Source organism: Lampetra planeri, chromosome 12 (genome assembly GCF_965212315.1).
Source record: "Lampetra planeri chromosome 12, kcLamPlan1.2.h2, whole genome shotgun sequence".
NCBI lineage: Eukaryota > Metazoa > Chordata > Hyperoartia > Petromyzontiformes > Petromyzontidae > Lampetra > Lampetra planeri.
Window position 1 is genome coordinate 10,928,647 of NC_136118.1, and position 17,423 is coordinate 10,946,069.

The 17,423-nt window shown below is 45.1% G+C and overlaps 1 protein-coding gene across 2 annotated transcripts; it reads right to left on the reverse strand.

Moving 5' to 3' along the window:
* Window positions 1–91: 91 nt before the first annotated feature.
* Window positions 92–16,525, reverse strand: LOC144721686 (ectonucleoside triphosphate diphosphohydrolase 2-like). Of its 2 annotated transcripts, XM_078599527.1 has the most exons (10): window positions 16,390–16,525; window positions 15,023–15,162; window positions 13,836–13,953; window positions 13,419–13,569; window positions 9,917–10,076; window positions 8,588–8,818; window positions 7,272–7,538; window positions 4,759–4,872; window positions 2,326–2,463; window positions 92–916 (listed from the first exon to the last, which is right to left on the reverse strand). In XM_078599527.1, the coding sequence occupies exons 2-10, from the start codon at window positions 15,143–15,145 to the stop codon at window positions 734–736; spliced, it is 1,485 nt and encodes a 494-aa protein (XP_078455653.1). In that variant the 5' UTR covers window positions 15,146–15,162; window positions 16,390–16,525; the 3' UTR covers window positions 92–733. The 2 variants fall into 2 exon arrangements, with proteins under 2 accessions (XP_078455653.1, XP_078455654.1); XM_078599528.1 differs by lacking the exon at window positions 7,272–7,538.
* Between the last annotated feature and the right edge of the window lie 898 nt (window positions 16,526–17,423).

Consider the following 17,423-nt stretch of genomic DNA (forward strand, 5'->3'; position numbering starts at 1 on the left):
AAACACATGTTGAGTGGTGAATGTGACAGCTTTGGGTCAAGGTTTTGCTCAAGGTTCATGTATGTAAAGATGAGCTTCATATAACAACACATAGTTCCAACTCGAGCTTTATTTCTGACTGAATATTCTCCGTTCACTGGTCTACCACTGGTGAGACTGGGCCCTAAAGAAGGCTGCTGTCTCTAGTGTAGGCCAATCAGTTTCAAAGACAATGAATATATTAGCAGAGAATGTTTGTTTGTATGTTCATCATAAGTACGTGTGGTTAATGCAGACTTGATTCTTTGAAACAGGTTTCTATTTGGTGTGTGGACATCTTAACACCTATTTTATTGCCAGAAAGGGTAAAAACCTATTTTTTTTCATACTTTGATACTGGGGTGATATTTTTGTGTCATCCCAATTAAGTAGTTTTTAAGTAGCTGTTTATCATTGGAATGTTTTGGCCAATATTAGTTACATTACGTGTGGATTGCTTTTGGAGGAAACAGGAAAACCCAGAGGAAACCTATACAGAAAAATGGAAGAATATACAAACTCCACACATACAAATTCCAGAGTTAGGAATTAAACCCAGGCCCTTTTTTTTCTCTGAGGCACTGTGCCACACTGCCACCCAACGTGCACCTTTACATAAAAAAAAAGATTTTAATTCACTTCTCAATGTGTTAGCTAAAATACCCGTATACATATGTATGATGGCACCCTGTTAGTGTAGCTGAGATGACGAATGCTACTTTCGCTTCAGGTGGTGCACCCAAAATAATACAATGATGAAGGTGAGGATGAGCAGGGTGGCGACGAAACCCAAGCCCAGGGCGGCCGTGCTGTACAGCTCTGGGAGCATCTCCACGGGCACCCTGTTCGTAACGTTGAGCATGAACCCAAGGGCCCAACCCAGGTTCCCACCTCCCGCCTACAACAGAAACAAGAAGTTAGTTTTTCAACTCAAGGCGGCGTTATTGACGAACATTCTTGAGCTTCGTTATTTGTAAAACGGGTGAGGCATGACCGAGAGATTTACAATGCTGCGTCGCAGTCGTCCGTCACAGGTAACGCCACTGGGAGTAAATGTAAGCCGTAAAGGTGCAGCCCTGAAATTGCTTGCTCACGCAACTGCTGGCGGAAGGGGGTTTCACTTAAGGGCATTCCATTCTAGACCACGGGTCGGCAACCAAAATAACGGGAAGAGCCATTTTTTTTTGGAACTCGGTAAACAACCAAAAAAAAAACCTCAATATGTCAAGAGCCGCAATGCATGCGAATACGAGACAGTGATCCTGAATGAATAACTGTCAGAGCCACAGGTTTGTCGATCCCTGCTCTAGACTCGAGCGGTGGTTCTTTACTTGAGGTGCACCCACCCCCTGGGGGTGCGAGACGTAGCCAGATTGTTTTAGAAGGTCAATCACCGAAACACAAATTAAGCACGGGCATGTAAGTACAACTACTTTACTCTTTGGTTCTTTCGGTAAAGTCACGTAGGTATAAAATAAATCACGAAGTTTCGGGCGCAACACAAGCGTCCGTCATCAGGTTGAAATGCTTTTCTTTTTGGAACGCTTTCTCACCTGATGATGGAAACTTGTGTTGCGCCCGAAACGTCGTGATTTATTTCATTTTATACCTACGTGACTTTACCGAAAGAACCAAAGAGTATTGATTCCTGCAGTCACGAAAGCTTGAAACCAAGATTACAACTACTTTGTTTCATCAACCCCCATGTATTTATTAACATACTTTTTATTTTACGATTGATAACCAAATGGGCGCAAGGCTGCAATAAAGGTTAAGAACCACTGCTCGAGATCATTCGATACTGGCTCAGGGATTCGTGGGACCCGCGCTGTTCTTGATAGCGAGATTTGCCCTTCGTGCCAGGAGCATCTTCGAGGGCTTTACACGCCAAAAACGACTCGCGTCTCATCTCATTCGAAAGGGCACCCCCAGCGGCAAGCTGATCTTGTGTGGCACAACGGTGATGCCAGCACTTGGCCAGAGCGGGAATTTGTCTGCCAGTAGGGTGGGATGATTGCTGCGTGTAATTTTAATTGCGTAGATTGCTGATATGGCAAAATTTAGGCCATTACGCCGGCACACAATGCGCTACTCATTTTTATTGACAGCAGGGGTTCGTTGATGTCCATTGTTATGCAGCTGGTTGCATATTTTATGGTAAATACACCCACAGTAATAACCAGGGTGACCTGCCGGATCATGGTTTACACATTATGGCGAGTATTCAGTTTTTGTGCATCAATTATGCATTTGATGTGCATTATTTTACCAAGAATAAACGTGGCTTATAGAGCTCGGAATACTTACCGTCTTCTGAAAAGTGATGCTTTGCCAGCTGTCTGTGTCAAATTTGTAGCCTTTAGTCAGCAGCGTGTAAACATAATATGCCTGAAAGCAGTAGTCTTTCAAGCGGTCGGCTTTAATTCCGGGATTTTGTGCTGTAACCTGAGGACAAAGTTCACTCTTAAAATTCACAACTCACTTGTTAAATATTAGCTCTTCTGATTCCACTAACATCCAGAGTTAGAGATGGAAAGCTTCGAATATTGCAAAATGTATCTATTTTTAAGACAATACACTGCGATTGAACCTTCAAGGATGAGATCTAGATACCGTCATTATCAAAATGAAATTATGCCAGGGTCGTTCTCTCAACAAATTCCAGAGCTGTCACGTCAAATACACGCGTAACACACCCACACCCACACACTTTAAGGCATTTATCACCAATAAAATCGACACATGACGAGAAATGGTGATTTTTGCATGATGAACCAATGCTAAGTGAACACCATTTTTCGTTCACTCCTTCGTGAAGAAATGTTTAAGGGCGCACACGTTGGATTTAAAACGAAAGGACATTCACGCTCACACACGCGAGCAAACAATGCCTTTTTATCGCCACATCCCAATGTCCCACGCCACCCTCCGAGACACACACACACACAGCTCACGTACAACGCACACAACAACGCGCGTCACGCAACTCGTAGACGACGCAATCAGGCACACAACATTATCTTTGACTGAGACAGCAGCCCCGCCCAGCCGGGCCCACCCACCACTTGTTCTCTGGTACTGCTATGTAGAATTATGGGTGAGAACATTATGGATGAGAGGAACAGATGCTAATTCATAGCTGTCAACCCAGAGGGATTAACCCCGTATTCTTGTACAGGGAAATTGAGTTTTCAGGTCCATACGGCGTACAGCCGTTTTAATACGGGCAAAAAAACAATGTTTGTTGTTTATTTGTTTGTGTTTCTCTCTTGTGATGGGACTTTGTAGGATGACCGTTGACATTTATAAGGGCACGGGGTGACCAATAAGGTCTGACTTGGTTTTTCGTGAGAATGATTTTATTATGTTTTATTTTTATTATTTCCATTCTACGTGACTTTACCGAAAGAACCAAGAAGAAGAAGAAGGTAGGGCACTGATAAGGGGTTGAGAGGTATGCAAATTAGAGACGATATTTATTTTAATTGTTAAATGGCATGAAGTGATGACGACGGGGAGGTGAGACTAACAAAATGGAGTGGCTGCCAAAAGACGTAATGAGCGCGAAAGCCCTTCCTTCGGGGAGATGGAGCGACTGCGACGTGGGATTCGCGTGCATGAGCCGGATGGATTATGGTGCTGTTCTTCCTCGCAAGGCCCGTACGTGCTGCTGTCAATCCCCGATGGTTTCAAATGCGTGGCGGCTCTCACATTGATGTCTTATCGGCAGAAGTGGCCCGCTCCTGAAAACACTGGATTATGAGATTGCAAAACTGTGAGGGATGGTGGGGGACGTTGGGTGGAATTCATCCAGCAGTGGTTAGATCATGGCTGTTGATGATGATACTGGTGTCTGATTTACTGATTGGCACCTCAGCCAGCACCAATGGGCTGACGATCCCACACCTTGACAACCCAGCAATTCTTGCATCTAAGTTGTGCGCGCTGAGAAAATATACATCATCAGCCAAGGTCAATCCGCCGCTGGATAAAGGCCTTCCCAAACTGTCAACGCCTCTTGCGATCCTGTGATTTAATGTTCTATCTTGCTTCTGCACACAGGTTGATTTAATCGATCCATCTCCTCGGTGGAGGTACTCTCGAATGCATTGAAATCTTTGGCTGCCACTCCGTAAGAACTTTTCGCCAATCCACGTTGAGAAAACATCTATGAAAAAAAAAACCCACGCACGTACAATGTAGGCATGCAGTGCCTCAACTGGATAGCTTCCTCGTCGGTAATCATCGATTCGTATCTCGTCCAATTTGAGCCACGGAGGTTAAATTTCGATTTAAAGCTTTCGTGACTGCAGAGATTCATCTTATTGGTTCTTTCGGTAAAGTCACGTAGAAGGGAAGTAATAAAATAATAAAAATAAAACATAATAAGATAATTCTCACGACGTTTCGGCCACAACGCAAGCAGCCGTCCTCAGGTGAAGACCAGGTCTGTCGGGGAGACAGCGTCTGTCGATGAGACCTGAGGACGGCTGCTTGCGTTGTGGCCGAAACGTCGTGAGAATTGTATTTTATTATGTTTCATTTTAATTATTTTATTATTTCCCTTCTACGTGACTTTACCGAAAGAACCAAGAAAACCACGGAGGTTATTTTGTCACGTAAGATGTCACCCTACACTATGACCACTCTGTCTCGAGTTGGATAAAGCGCGTGCTGATGCTGTGATCACGGTGAGGACACGCACGCACACACACACACGAGCGTTGTTCCGTCACAAACCTCAGTCCAGGTTTTCACGCAGTGAGAATCGAAAGTGTCCTTGACGACATTCAGAGAGGCTTTCGAGTCGGTTAAGTTGAACGCATCCATGGTGTAAAAGAAAGTTGAAAAAGCCTGAGGAAACAAACGTAAGCAGAACACAGTGCTCCAACACACACGTGGACACAATCCGTTTTACACGGAGGCTTTCGCGACCAATATCATCCATAATACAGGATTTTTCGCGGGTTAAATCGCGTAAATATATAAATGTGTACAGGGGCCGTCCATAAATGACGTCAGGCACCTGGGGGGGGGGGGTCAGACATTTGTGACGATGTGTGACGTCACATCAAAATGCGCAACTTTAAATGAATATAAAATTGGTATAACAACACTAATTGTTATAACAACACTCCTACAGCATCAGAGTGCAGCGCCACATTAAATACGCACAACAATGACAATAGTTTAAAGCGATTTGAAGCATGTTTTATTTTAAAATGGAAATACGGTTTTGGCGAGGGGGGCAGCGCTTTGTGACGTCATATTTGGGGGGGGGGGTCTGACTTTTGTGACGCCGTGTGACGAGGGGGGGGTGGGTCAAAAATCGTCCAAAATCGCGTGACGTCATTTATGGACGGCCCCACAACTATTTTACGACACACAATGGACAGGAAGTACAAGATCAATGGGCTCGCATAATGGGCTCGCATGATGCACGTTGACTCATTAACCCCCCCCCGCCCCCCCCCCACACTTCGCGCAAGAAGAGCGCACGAGTGACGTCACCACATCTACCCCTCGATTTGAGGTGGACTTCTCCACAAATCTGGCTGTCGCCTGATGAAGCTAGATGCAATTACTGGCGAAACGTCGTACCCAGATTGTAAATGTTGTGGCTTGGCTCTCCAACACACCGGTGTGCTGTACTAGTACACTACACTATACTCTACTATACACTACACTACTATACACTACACTATACACTACACTACTATACACTACACTATACACCACTACACTATACACTACACAATACACTACACAGTGACGAATTGGCCACGTTCTGTTTACGTGACAACCCTTACTAGTCGGCTCTGTCGGGTGGTGGCGGGTTTAACGACACATATATTTACGCGATCTAACACCAAAAAACCTGTATTAAACACAATCACTGTCACTCAATTAATTCCTCATTAAAAATGTCCTTACATAGCTGCAATGTATTGCTCAAATAATAACATACTTAACTTCAGTCTACCACTCATGGTTTTGCAGAAATTGATCATTAACTGGTCACATATATCTATGCCTGTGAACATTGACATGACTGATGTCCTCTGGATTCGAATGAACGACGTCCATCGCCGCCTCGATGATGGTATTCGTGTTACCTAAACGGACCACGAAAACACATCGCAGGTGGGCCACGAGAAGGCCCACCGTGCCCCACGCACATCGTGAACCACCGCTTGTCTGCACTCCTTCGACTAAGGACGCAGAAAACTACGCACGCACTCTCCCTGTCCCGAAGCCCTCTTCCTGGCGAGCACACCTCGACATCGGCATTTCGCTCCTGAACATATACTGCCGTGCGCAAGAACGAGATTGTCAAAACTGATTAAGTCTTTCAAACGTTGTCTCGAAGGTAAACTTCCGCGAAATTATAAAGGCTGTACATACGGCGACTGCGTTTGAACCTCCTGCAAGATAACAGTTAGTTCATTCGGACAATGTCTTTCCGACAGCCCTGTTCTTCACCTGAGGACGGCTGCTTGCGTTGTGGCCGAAACGTCGTGAGAATTGTATTTTATTATGTTTTATTTTATTATTTTATTATTTCCCTTCTACGTGACTTTACCGAAAGAACCAAGAAGATGAATCCCTGCAGTCACGAAAGCTTTAAATCGAAATTTAAGATTACAGTTGTTGATTCGAAGTAGTGATACAACAACTTGTGAAAGACCCAACGCAGAAGATCCCAGGGTTTGATCTTCCACGAAACTCATGGTCCACCCTAAATTGCATTTGCACGAGCCATGGCAGATGCGGATACCTGATGCACAAATGGAAGATTCAAAACTCTTCAGTAGTGTGCGACTGTGGTTATCCAGAACAGACCGTATAACATAAAGGGTGCTTAAAAAAAATTTTTAACGCATCTGAAAATTAGCAACAGCACCACAAGGAATGTGCCTCCGGGCCCTGCAGACCACCTGGAGAAGATTCCAGGCATGCGTTGACAATAATGGCGAACAAGTGGAGACTTTTTAACTTTTTTTAGCTATTACATACATTTCTTGTCACATTACATTGTATTATCCGTTCTTTTTCCGTTAAAAACGAAATTTTCTGAAGCACCCTGTATAACGACGCAACGCCCGATCCACAGATAGGAATGAAACATCACAGCGATACACTCCGCTTCCCCTGACGCAGCAGTTATCTGACTTGACCACCTGAATGTGAAAATGTAGTTGTGGCTCTGCATCTACATGGGCCATATGAAAGAAGAAGAAGTGATACGTTACCAAGAACTGGCCTTGCACGGGCGGCTGCCAGACTCCGTCGAAGGTGCAGTTGGGCGAGCTGCAGGCGGAGAAGTTAAAGATGCTGGAGATCGTGTTGTTGCATGCGGCAGGGTCTGCCGTGCCTCGGAAAGTCACGGACTGGTTGGGATCATAATTCGCCGGCCTCTCGTCGCTCGTACAGGGACTGTCGTAGATGAAGCTGAGGTTGTATGCAACGGAGTATAATGTTGGGTAGCATGGGTTGTCCACCTGGGCTCCAGGAGAAGCCTTTGAGGGTGTGAATTGGATCATGAGTTAGAGTTTTTTTTTGTGTAGCCAACACAACGAAAACAATAAAAAAAATATTACGTTTTCAGTCAAGTACAACAGCTCGTCTTATTTACATGAATGCATGTCAACAAAGCTCCTGTCTCTTTGTTGTGGTGAACACACTGTGCAATGAACTTGGTAACCCGAGTTTAATTAACACCGGTGATGGGTGATATCTTCTTCTTGGTTCTTTCGGTAAAGTCACGTAGAAGGGAAGTAATAAAATAATACAAATAAAACATAATAAAATTATTCTCACGACGTTTCGGCCACAACGCAAGCAGCCGTCCTCAGGTGAAAACCAGGTCCGTCGAGGCGACAGAGTCTGAATGATATCTTGTGATATTTGCACCGATCCTGGGCAACACCTTCACTCACCAACACACGCTGACCCCAAGCCATGACTGACATGTCTTGGGCAGGCTTTCATCCAGCAGTGAACTAACAAAATGCTTCATAATTACTCATCTACAACTCACTACTAATCGTAACGTTTGACTGATTACCAATCTAGTATATAATTACAAAGCCCCCCCCCCCCCTCCGCCTCAAATCATTGCACCTGATGAGTTCAATGATGACGTCACCCTGCTGCTGCTGCTCTATTTAAGACCGGGAGCCAGAGCAGAGCCTCGCCATTCTGGCGAATTGCCCGATGATGCTGGATGCAATTACCAGCGAAACGTCGTACTCAAAAATTGTAAATGTTGTGGATTCACTCTTCAACACACCGGTGGGCTAAAGTAGTGAACTATTTGTCTTTTGTCAACGTGACACTTTTTTGCTGATTGGCCATGTCGGGTGGTGGAGGGTTACGACACATTTATAAATAACGCCATCTAACCCAAAAACGTTTATTATGAATAATATTGGTCGCGAAAGCCTACGTGTTAAACTAACAAAATGATATCAACAACGACATTCTTATAATTATCACGTGTGTTTGTGTATGAACGTGCCTATATTTCGGCATATCTCCTGACTTGCCTCACTCGTGTTGAGCCCACCTTGTATAAAGTGGAGAGGAAGCGCTTGATTGCCTGGTCACGTCCATAGCACAGGTAGCTGTGGGAATACACGTGGTACTTTCTTCCGTACAGCTGGATGGTCAGGCTGTCCGGTGAGCCCTGCAGAGGCTCCTCCGTCATAAATGTGATCTGAGTGGATGCTCCACCCAGGTCCAAGGCTCCGATGGGCTTCGTGGATGTGGTCCATTGCCATTTGCCCAGCCATGTGAACTGAGGGGTCGAGAGGATAATACAAAAGCAGACAAAAAAAAACAGAGGTTGCACTTTTTGCCAGGTGAGTTATGCTCTGTGGCAAAGCCATCGATCTGGCCGGAGGGGCCTAGTGGCTGGGCTATGCAGAGGAGGCAATTGAACAGGGGGCCCATATAATTCCTTGGACCAGGACCTATGCCAATCACGCTATGCCACGCACGGGACTCTGTTATGCTGTTACAACAGCACCAAAGTTTAGCACCTGTGACTACTTTCTCCCAGCATACAGTAGGCCAGTGAAAATTGTAATTCAAATGCAGGCACGGCATCAGTTGATGTTAACTAGGCTATATGATTTCATATGGGAGGATTCACAAACACTGCATTTAAAATTCCCTGCTCACCAAAGGCCACTGTGGATGTAGGTTATTGTCGAACAGTAATGTCATTTAATTACCCAGGAAGCCTGAAATGAGCGCGGGGGGTGCAGGGGGGGGGGCAGGAGCACCGTAGCGTGGGCCACCACAACAGAGATGCACCGCGAAGGGGAGCGAACTTGGGTGGGATAATGGGACGTTTGGTGGTGTGGAGCCCACCCTCGGCGCTCCGTTCGCAGCGGCACTGGTCTCAAGACACCTTTTTCATGAGGATCCTATCTGTAATATTTGACCGACTCCACATTGAGTATCTTTGTGGTGAGAGGAGAGTGGCATGTCCCAAGGAAAACCCCGTGCATAGAAAGGTGCAGTCGGAAATCACGCTTTTTGGTTGGCCATCAAACAAAGATGGTCACTGCATTGCGCACTTTTAGATGCGCTTCTGCGGCCGTCTGGAATTCTCTTCCTTCCGATATTAGGAAGCCACTGGAACTATCCACTTTTAAATCTTGATTGAAAACTAATTTCTTTAGAACTGCTTTTTGTGTTTAGTTTGGTGTCCTTCCCACTACATATGACACCAGAGAAGTTCAACATACATACATAATCCGATGATGGTGATAATTATTGTGAAGTCAATAATATGCACAATTATATTGTTGACAGCGAGCGGTAATAACAAGCACAATTGCTAAGCAGCAAAAGGCTGTTTACGATGGGCGTCGAGTCGTTTCCATGCCTGAATGAAGTTGTACAAGAAGTAATTGGCGGTCATCCAACCGTAGGTCCCCTCTTCCTGGCCTGAGATGATGCGCGCCTCGTGGTACGAGAACGGAGACGAGTCGAGCACCTCCCGCACCGAGGACAGCACTGCCTTCGCTGCCACCGAGTCACTCATCCTGCACACACGGCCACAAAGACACAAAGATCCCCCGTATAGCCTCAATAGACTGTCGGGGCAAGTGCTGTTAGCGAGCACCTATGAAGGCCAGAACGGTACACGAGGAGGTGGGTAGCCAGCACCACGCCCGACCGCCTTTGTCTCCCGAGTTGCGATGTTTACACACCGCACCAGGTACTCATTTGAGGCTGAGTCAACCTAGGGCAGGCCCGGGACCGGTTCAGATAATCGTCACCGATGTTGGCCGTGAACGAGAATCGAACCCGGGTCGCCGGGATTATAGCGCAGCGCGCTAACCGCTACACTACCGCTCCCCACCCACAAAGACACGCACACACACGTGTTTGAACAAATGCAAAGTTTTCCCCACATAGCTATACAGACTGTGGAAGTGCTGATAGAGGGCACCGATCGGGTACAGAATGGTGCTCATCGGGTTGGTGCCACCAATCTAGATTTGAAGTTTCCGTGACTGCAGGGATCCATACTCTAAAAAAAAAAAATGTATCTTATTTTATACCTTCGTGACTTTACCGAAAGAACCAAAGAGTTTGGTGCCACCAGTTCCGTGCATGGCTGCCTTTAGTCTTTCCGTGCCTAGCTTTGTCTGATATTCACACATTTCACCAGTTACTCATTATGGCTGAGTTGATCTAGGAGAGACCCAGGACCAGTTGGAATATCACTTTGGCAATTATTTTAGCCATGACCAGGAATCAAACTTAGGTCAACGACAACAACAAAACAGCTGCCATTCACCACAAAGTGACGGTGGTAGCAATACAGCACTTGCGTGAGGTTCATGGCACTTTGAGGCCATGCAAACTGCCAAAGGGGGTCACGGGACACCCTCATATAAAGAGTCCTTTGTTTTTCATCTAAGTGGATCTGGATACTGTAATCTCATTCTCGAACCACGCTCTCATTCTACGCTTTAAGCCTCTTTAATAAGTATTTTTTTATCCACGATATAGACACTCCTTTTTAATATTGTCTATCACATCAATGAAAACGTTGAAAACCTAAAAGCTGATGAATGCAAAATTAAGTGGTATTATTCCAAATTGAATTGTTTAATAATTTATTGAATACTTTTTTTTGAGACTCTGAATATTGCAAGAACTTGATAAACCAGTTGTACAGTATCATGGGTGGCTGCCCAGAATAAAAAAACGGATTTCAATGTCCTAGTTCAGGGGTCGGCAACCTGCGGCTCCGGAGCCGCATGCGGCTCTTTTGAACCTTGACCGCGGCTCCGGGGCGGATGCTAGCGAGGGGAGGAGGCGCACTGTGACACCTGCTCTGGCGTTGCCGCTGCTGACAGGTCGCCGCTCCGCTCCACACTGCCCGCCCGGTGACAGGCAATAACGTTGCCGTTGCTTTGTCACATGTTTGGAAGAAGTAAAAACCTTCCTGGGCAGCAAAGAGCTCACCTTTGCTGAGCTGGAACAGCCAGAGTGGCTGGAAAAATTACATTTTATGGTAGACATGACAGCACATCTAAACACGCTAAATACAACCCTTCAGGGGAAAGGAGGCACAGCCCTGCACATGCTGGAGGAGGTTTTGGCATTCGAGCGCAAGTTGACAGTGTTTGTCAAAGATTTACAGAGAGGTACACTGTCTCACTTTCCCTCTTTGAGAGAGTTCAAACAAAGTCATGATACGATAAATTTGGAATATTTCAAGTCTGCAATCACCACAATGCAAAGTTCGTTTGGGAAACGATTCTGTGAGTTCAGAGAGGAAAAAACGACATTATCCTTCCCTGTCACTCCCCTGGCGATCGATCCATCCCTATTGAATATGACTGCATTTGCAGGTGTAAGTCAACCTGATCTTGAGATGGAACTGGCCGATATAGCCGACAAAGATATATGGGTGTCCAAGTTCAAATGCTTGACCGCTACTCTTGAGGATGTTGCCCGTCAGAAGGCCATTCTGGCTCAGAATCATAAATGGAGTGATATTGAAAACCTTCCCAAACAGGACAAACTTGTATTCGAAACATGGAATGCCATCCCCAACACTTATATAAACATGAAAAAGTATGCATTTGGAGTCCTGTCGATCTTCGGCTCCACATATGTATGTGAGCAGGTCTTCTCCAACATGAACTATATTAAAAACAAACATCGATCACGCCTCACAGATGACAGCTTGCAAGCCTGTGTGAAAATGAAGGTGACGTCTTACAGCCCTGATGTGCAGACACTGTGCACTGAGGTTCAGGAGCAAAAATCCCATTAACCAGGTAATTTAGCTATTAATTTGCAAAAATATATTTTACATTGTTAAGTGAAAAAGTCCTTTTTTTATTCAGATTGACAGCTGACTGCACGATCCTGTATATAGCAATAAGGTAAGAAACAATATATGCAGTGTTATATTTGTTTTAATAGTTGCAATGGTTTTGCGGCTCCCAGTTTATTTTTTCCTTCGGAAACGGGTCCAAGTGGCTCTTTATGTCTTAAAGGTTGCAGACCCCTGTCCTAGTTCAACACCCTAATTACAGTCACTGATTTTTTTTTAGCCGATAGCTTATGATGTATTTGCATTGGTGTGAATATATGCACACTGTCAATTGTGAGTAGAGTAATATATTGCATTTCTACTGTAACCCATAACTGCTTTGCCACGGCACGATTGGTACGGTGCGAAAGAAGCTCATCATATTTTTCGATTTAAAGCTTTCGTGACTGCAGGGATTCATCTTCTTGGTTCTTTCGGTAAAGTCACGTAGAAGGGAAGTAATAAAATAATAAAAATAAAACATAATAAAATAATTCTCACGACGTTTCGGCCACAACGCAAGCAGCCGTCCTCAGGTGAAACCAGGTCTGTCGAGGCGACAGCGTCTGACGGCTGCTTGCGTTGTGGCCGAAACGTCGTGAGAATTATTTTATTATGTTTTATTTTTATTATTTTATTACTTCCCTTCTACGTGACTTTACTGAAAGAACCAAGAAGATGAAGCTCATCATACATACACATGCCCATACATTCAATTCACCCTCGCATTTTGAGTTATATTTTCGATTCAAGTCTTCTTCTTTCGTATGTAATTGTTGGGGATTGAAACAGATCACAAATTGATGTCGAGATTTGATATCCGCTCGACTGCTTCAGGACAATCCGTGTGGATTTGTTTAAAATCGCCGTTGAATGATCCGATTGGGCAGTCGGTCGCGATATGTTGCACGCTCTGAGATGCCGCATCACAGATTCAGGTGAATCTGCGTCGTCTCTCTCTAGTCATGCTCCAACCTTCTCTGTTGGAATCCCATAGACAATGTGGTGGGTAATGCAGGTCAGGGGGGGGGGGGCCTCTGGCACTCACTCCAGGAGCCTCATGCCGGCAGTGGCCCCCAGAGCCAGCGGCGTGTCAGCCCAGCGGTCCTTGGGCACGATGGTCTTGGCCTTGTCCATGCACGCCCGGAGTGACTCCCCGGCACCCGACGGGGAGCTCTTGTAACTCGAGATCCCTCCTCCTGCGAGTTCATCAAACGAAATGTTGTACCAGGTAAGGGCCCACTGAGCTAAAACACTTTTTTTTTCTAAGCGACCTGGCCACAAATGAGAGCTTAACGAAGAGGCTTATTGTGTGGACATTTATATAGATCGGCCGAATTATCTAAACGCATGTTTCTTAAACCTGGAAGGAAAAATTGGCGGACGCGGAAAGGCAGTGAATCAATGGCGTGCGTTGTTGTCATTAAGTTTAAGCGCGCCGCGGTTACTGCGCTGAGGGATTCACCATCGACGTCGCAAAGGTGGCGCTGGGCAATCACCCCCGTGTCGTTCTGCTTCTCAGCCGGCCACTCGTAGACGAAGAGCGCCGTGTGGGAAGATCCGGCATCCAGAACTATCCCGTACTGACACAGCAGAGAGACACACCATCACAGCCGGAGGCAATCGTCGTCGATGTATATATGCACGCTCACCGATTCGTTGCTGATTGTTTTTTTTATTCCCGCGAGCCCAATGTAATGATCTGGCCGAATTCTGTTGAAGGTTCTAAGTCCGATTCGTGTAGCTATTTATGGCCATCGTCGTTCAATTTGTTTGGGTGACTCAGCCTTAAATATGTACCCCGAGGCAATGTACTACATCTTTGATCCAGCGCTTTAGGGGGGGGTGTGTGTGTGTGTGTTCATGCATTTGATGAACAGATATTTGTTGGTCAAAATTAAACAGATACATCGAGTGATGCTGCGTTGGTAGTGGTGTTTCAGCATAAACAACAACAACAAAACCCTCAACTTTGATGTGCTATTAAAGGGTATTTACCCAAAACGTCGCCCATTATATATTTTCTCTTTGGGGCCGTCCATAAATGACGTCACGCGATTTTGGACGATGTTTGACCCCCCAACCCCTAATCACACGGCGTCACAAAAAGTCAGACCCCCCCTCAAATATGACGTCACAAAGCTCTGCCCCCCCCCCCTCCTAAAACCATATTTCTATTTTGAAAATAAAACATGCTTCAAATCGCTTTAAACTATTGTCATTGTAGTGCGTATTTAATGTGGCGCTGCACTATGATGTTGTAGGAGAAAACATTTATTTAAAAGTCTATTTTATTAAGTAGAACGTGTTGTCTATATTTATTTAAAGTTGCGCAATTTGATGTGACGTCACATTTCTCCCCCCCCCCCCTCGTCACACATCTTCACAAATGTCTAGGTGCGTGACGTCATTTATGGACGGCCCCTTTGCAGATAGTTTAATTGATCGGTCAGCTCAGTCCTTCAGCGGGGCAAGCACTTTGGTATCAGCCGGCATGTACCCATATGTCCCCCATAACGTTTGTTTATGCTGCTGCTGAAAAAAAGAATACGCTATACGGTATGTTTGTGTCCGACCACCTTATATTTTACAACATTATTAAAAACACGAGAAGTACCACTACACGTTTGTGATATTGTGTATATGTGTTACCTTCATTGGGTTGATGCCCGCCCTCCTGAGTCGATCTCCAGTTAGCCCCGTTCCGATAATCGCCACTATCAGGGCAATGGCGGTTACTCCGAGAGCCAGGAATGTAATGGTTTTGGTAGACATTGCACGGAAAGATTATTCTGTTGGTGGTAAACACAACCGTCAGACCTTTGTACTCTGCCTGACAGGTATATGTTCATTTTCCTAGACTGATTCATCCGAAAGCGACGTCACTTTTCTACCACGTGGTGTCCTGCCAACGTGGATTGTAGTGGCACATTTTCTCTGAGCCTGACCGAAAAATGCAACTACTGTATTGTGTAAATTGACTCTCACGTGGAAAAGTCAAGGCTACGGAATGGGAGTCCAAGTTTACAAGTCGAGTTGGTGCCGCTGTGTTTGTCGAAGAGGCCGCCCGGCTTAATGAACTCTGTCCGCTGCTTCTGAACCCCAGAATAGGCTCCCATCTAGACATTGAAACCTGACCAGAGACGTATCGATGGATTTAAATGCATTCTTGAGTCACCTTGCCAAAATCTACAAATTCAACATGGATTGCAAAACGCATCACATGATTCGTGTGAATGTGGGGAGATTAGAACCACTATGTGGTGTAAAGTAAAACTCGACATCTATCAGTTTATCGATTCACCTTATTGCCCCCTGATTTGTCAATTGCTACTTACCTCTGATTTCAAGGGTTTTTTTGTTTATTCTAACTCTTAATAGAGTGTCGCGGTGGCGAGATGTTAACTGCCTCGCCTGGTATACAGGACAGCATGGATTTGATCCCGACCCTGACGCTTGTTGTATATTTGGAGTTTGCATGTTCTCCCCATGGTGGCGTACATTTTTCTCTGGGTCCTCCGGTCTTTCCCTCCACGTTAAGATTCAACACGCGTTTAGAGTATTTGGCTGCTATAAATTTACCGTTGCGTTATCATTTTAGGTCGCTTCTAAAAAAAACCTATATAGCTCAGTGGGTCTTACCTGGTAATACAAAAAATAAATAGTTTATTTTATTTTAGAAGGCAACAGCCAATACACTCGGTAACCAAAAGTATAACAACATCCATGGCAGAAAGTAAAGTTTCACTATTAAAGTATGAATACACTTCCCGGCGTGAAAACACACAAACATCAATATAACCCAAATATTGGTGAGGCTTGCACTGAAAGAACATTGCGACAATAGCAAATGCCAACATAAATTTCACACGCACATTGATATACTGCATACACATTCACACAGATTGTGCCTGTATATAGAGCACAAACTGATTTTGCTTATTCCTTTAACGTATTATATAGGTCAGATGAAGTATAATTCCAAGCGATGAAATACAAATGAAAATGAATGTATTCACCTGCTTGTCCACTTAGCTAAGTGTTCTCCGTGGAAGAAACTTTGATCTGAGCCAAGCGTGACGACGTACTGTGGGAGGAGTGGGCGGAATTTATCGACTAAGTACAAATAAAACCACCCCTGCCTGTTCACAATCGTTTGAGTATATTTACTGACAAGTACACACCTCCTTAGAGAGAATGTAGTTCTTTTACGTGGCTGTTTTATTTGTTACTTGCGTCACCCCTGGTGTTTGACAAACGTTGTGGTCACTGTTGTTTGAGAGATCAATCTTCCCATCATAATGCACATCCACTGGTAGATGTTTAGACACCCTAAACAGTTTTAGATATGTCCAAAAGACACCCGTAACTTTTTGGAAAACCATTCACTTGACGCTTCCAACCTCGAAACTATGGCTGTGTCGCCGCTGCCCACCATCACATTCGATGAAAACTTATACGAAAGACTGCCGATGTTGTCATCCACTGTAGTCCATATCAATCGTCGTTGAATTGTTTCACTAAATATTTAATGATGTGAACTACATTGACCTCAGTGTGGACATCGATAACCGTGGTGCTTAAAGGGACAGGCGATATTTGAGGTTACCCGTGGCCGAAAATATAGGGGGTGTAAAACGATTTACTGCAGAGGACACCCCCTATACCCCATGTCGTTTTCAGAGGCACCCACACAGTCTGCTTACGGTGTCATCACGTGAGTTGGTAATCACCATTCTCACCTCTTTGGGGAAGGGGGCTCCTCTGGAAATCCCACGAAGGTGCCAGTAAGCTTAGTGTTGACCCTGTACCATAGTGTACACATGCTCGCTTTTATAAATTGTTAGATTGTACCATCGGCAGGCTTCAGACAAACACCAAACTGTGCAATGTATTTTTGGTGTACATTTTCACTTTCAAGGCGAAATCTGCGATAGCAAACAGCAACGTCTCTCCTTATACAGAAGTGTCTCGCTTAACGAGCGAGATGCGTTCCGCGAAAATTGCTCGGTAAGGGGCCGTCCATAAATGACGTCACGCACCTGGGGGGGGG

Excerpts from the sequence above, each read along its gene's own strand:
- LOC144721686 (XM_078599527.1), bottom strand. The coding sequence starts at position 15,145 with ATGTCTACCAAAACCATTACATTCCTGGCTCTCGGAGTAACCGCCATT. Across the intron at positions 13,954-15,022 it reads CGGGCATCAACCCAATGAAG|TACGGGATAGTTCTGGATGC; the intron begins GTAACACATATA and ends CTGCTGTGTCAG. Across the intron at positions 2,464-4,758 it reads GCGTGAAAACCTGGACTGAG|GTTACAGCACAAAATCCCGG; the intron begins GTTTGTGACGGA and ends CTTTGTCCTCAG.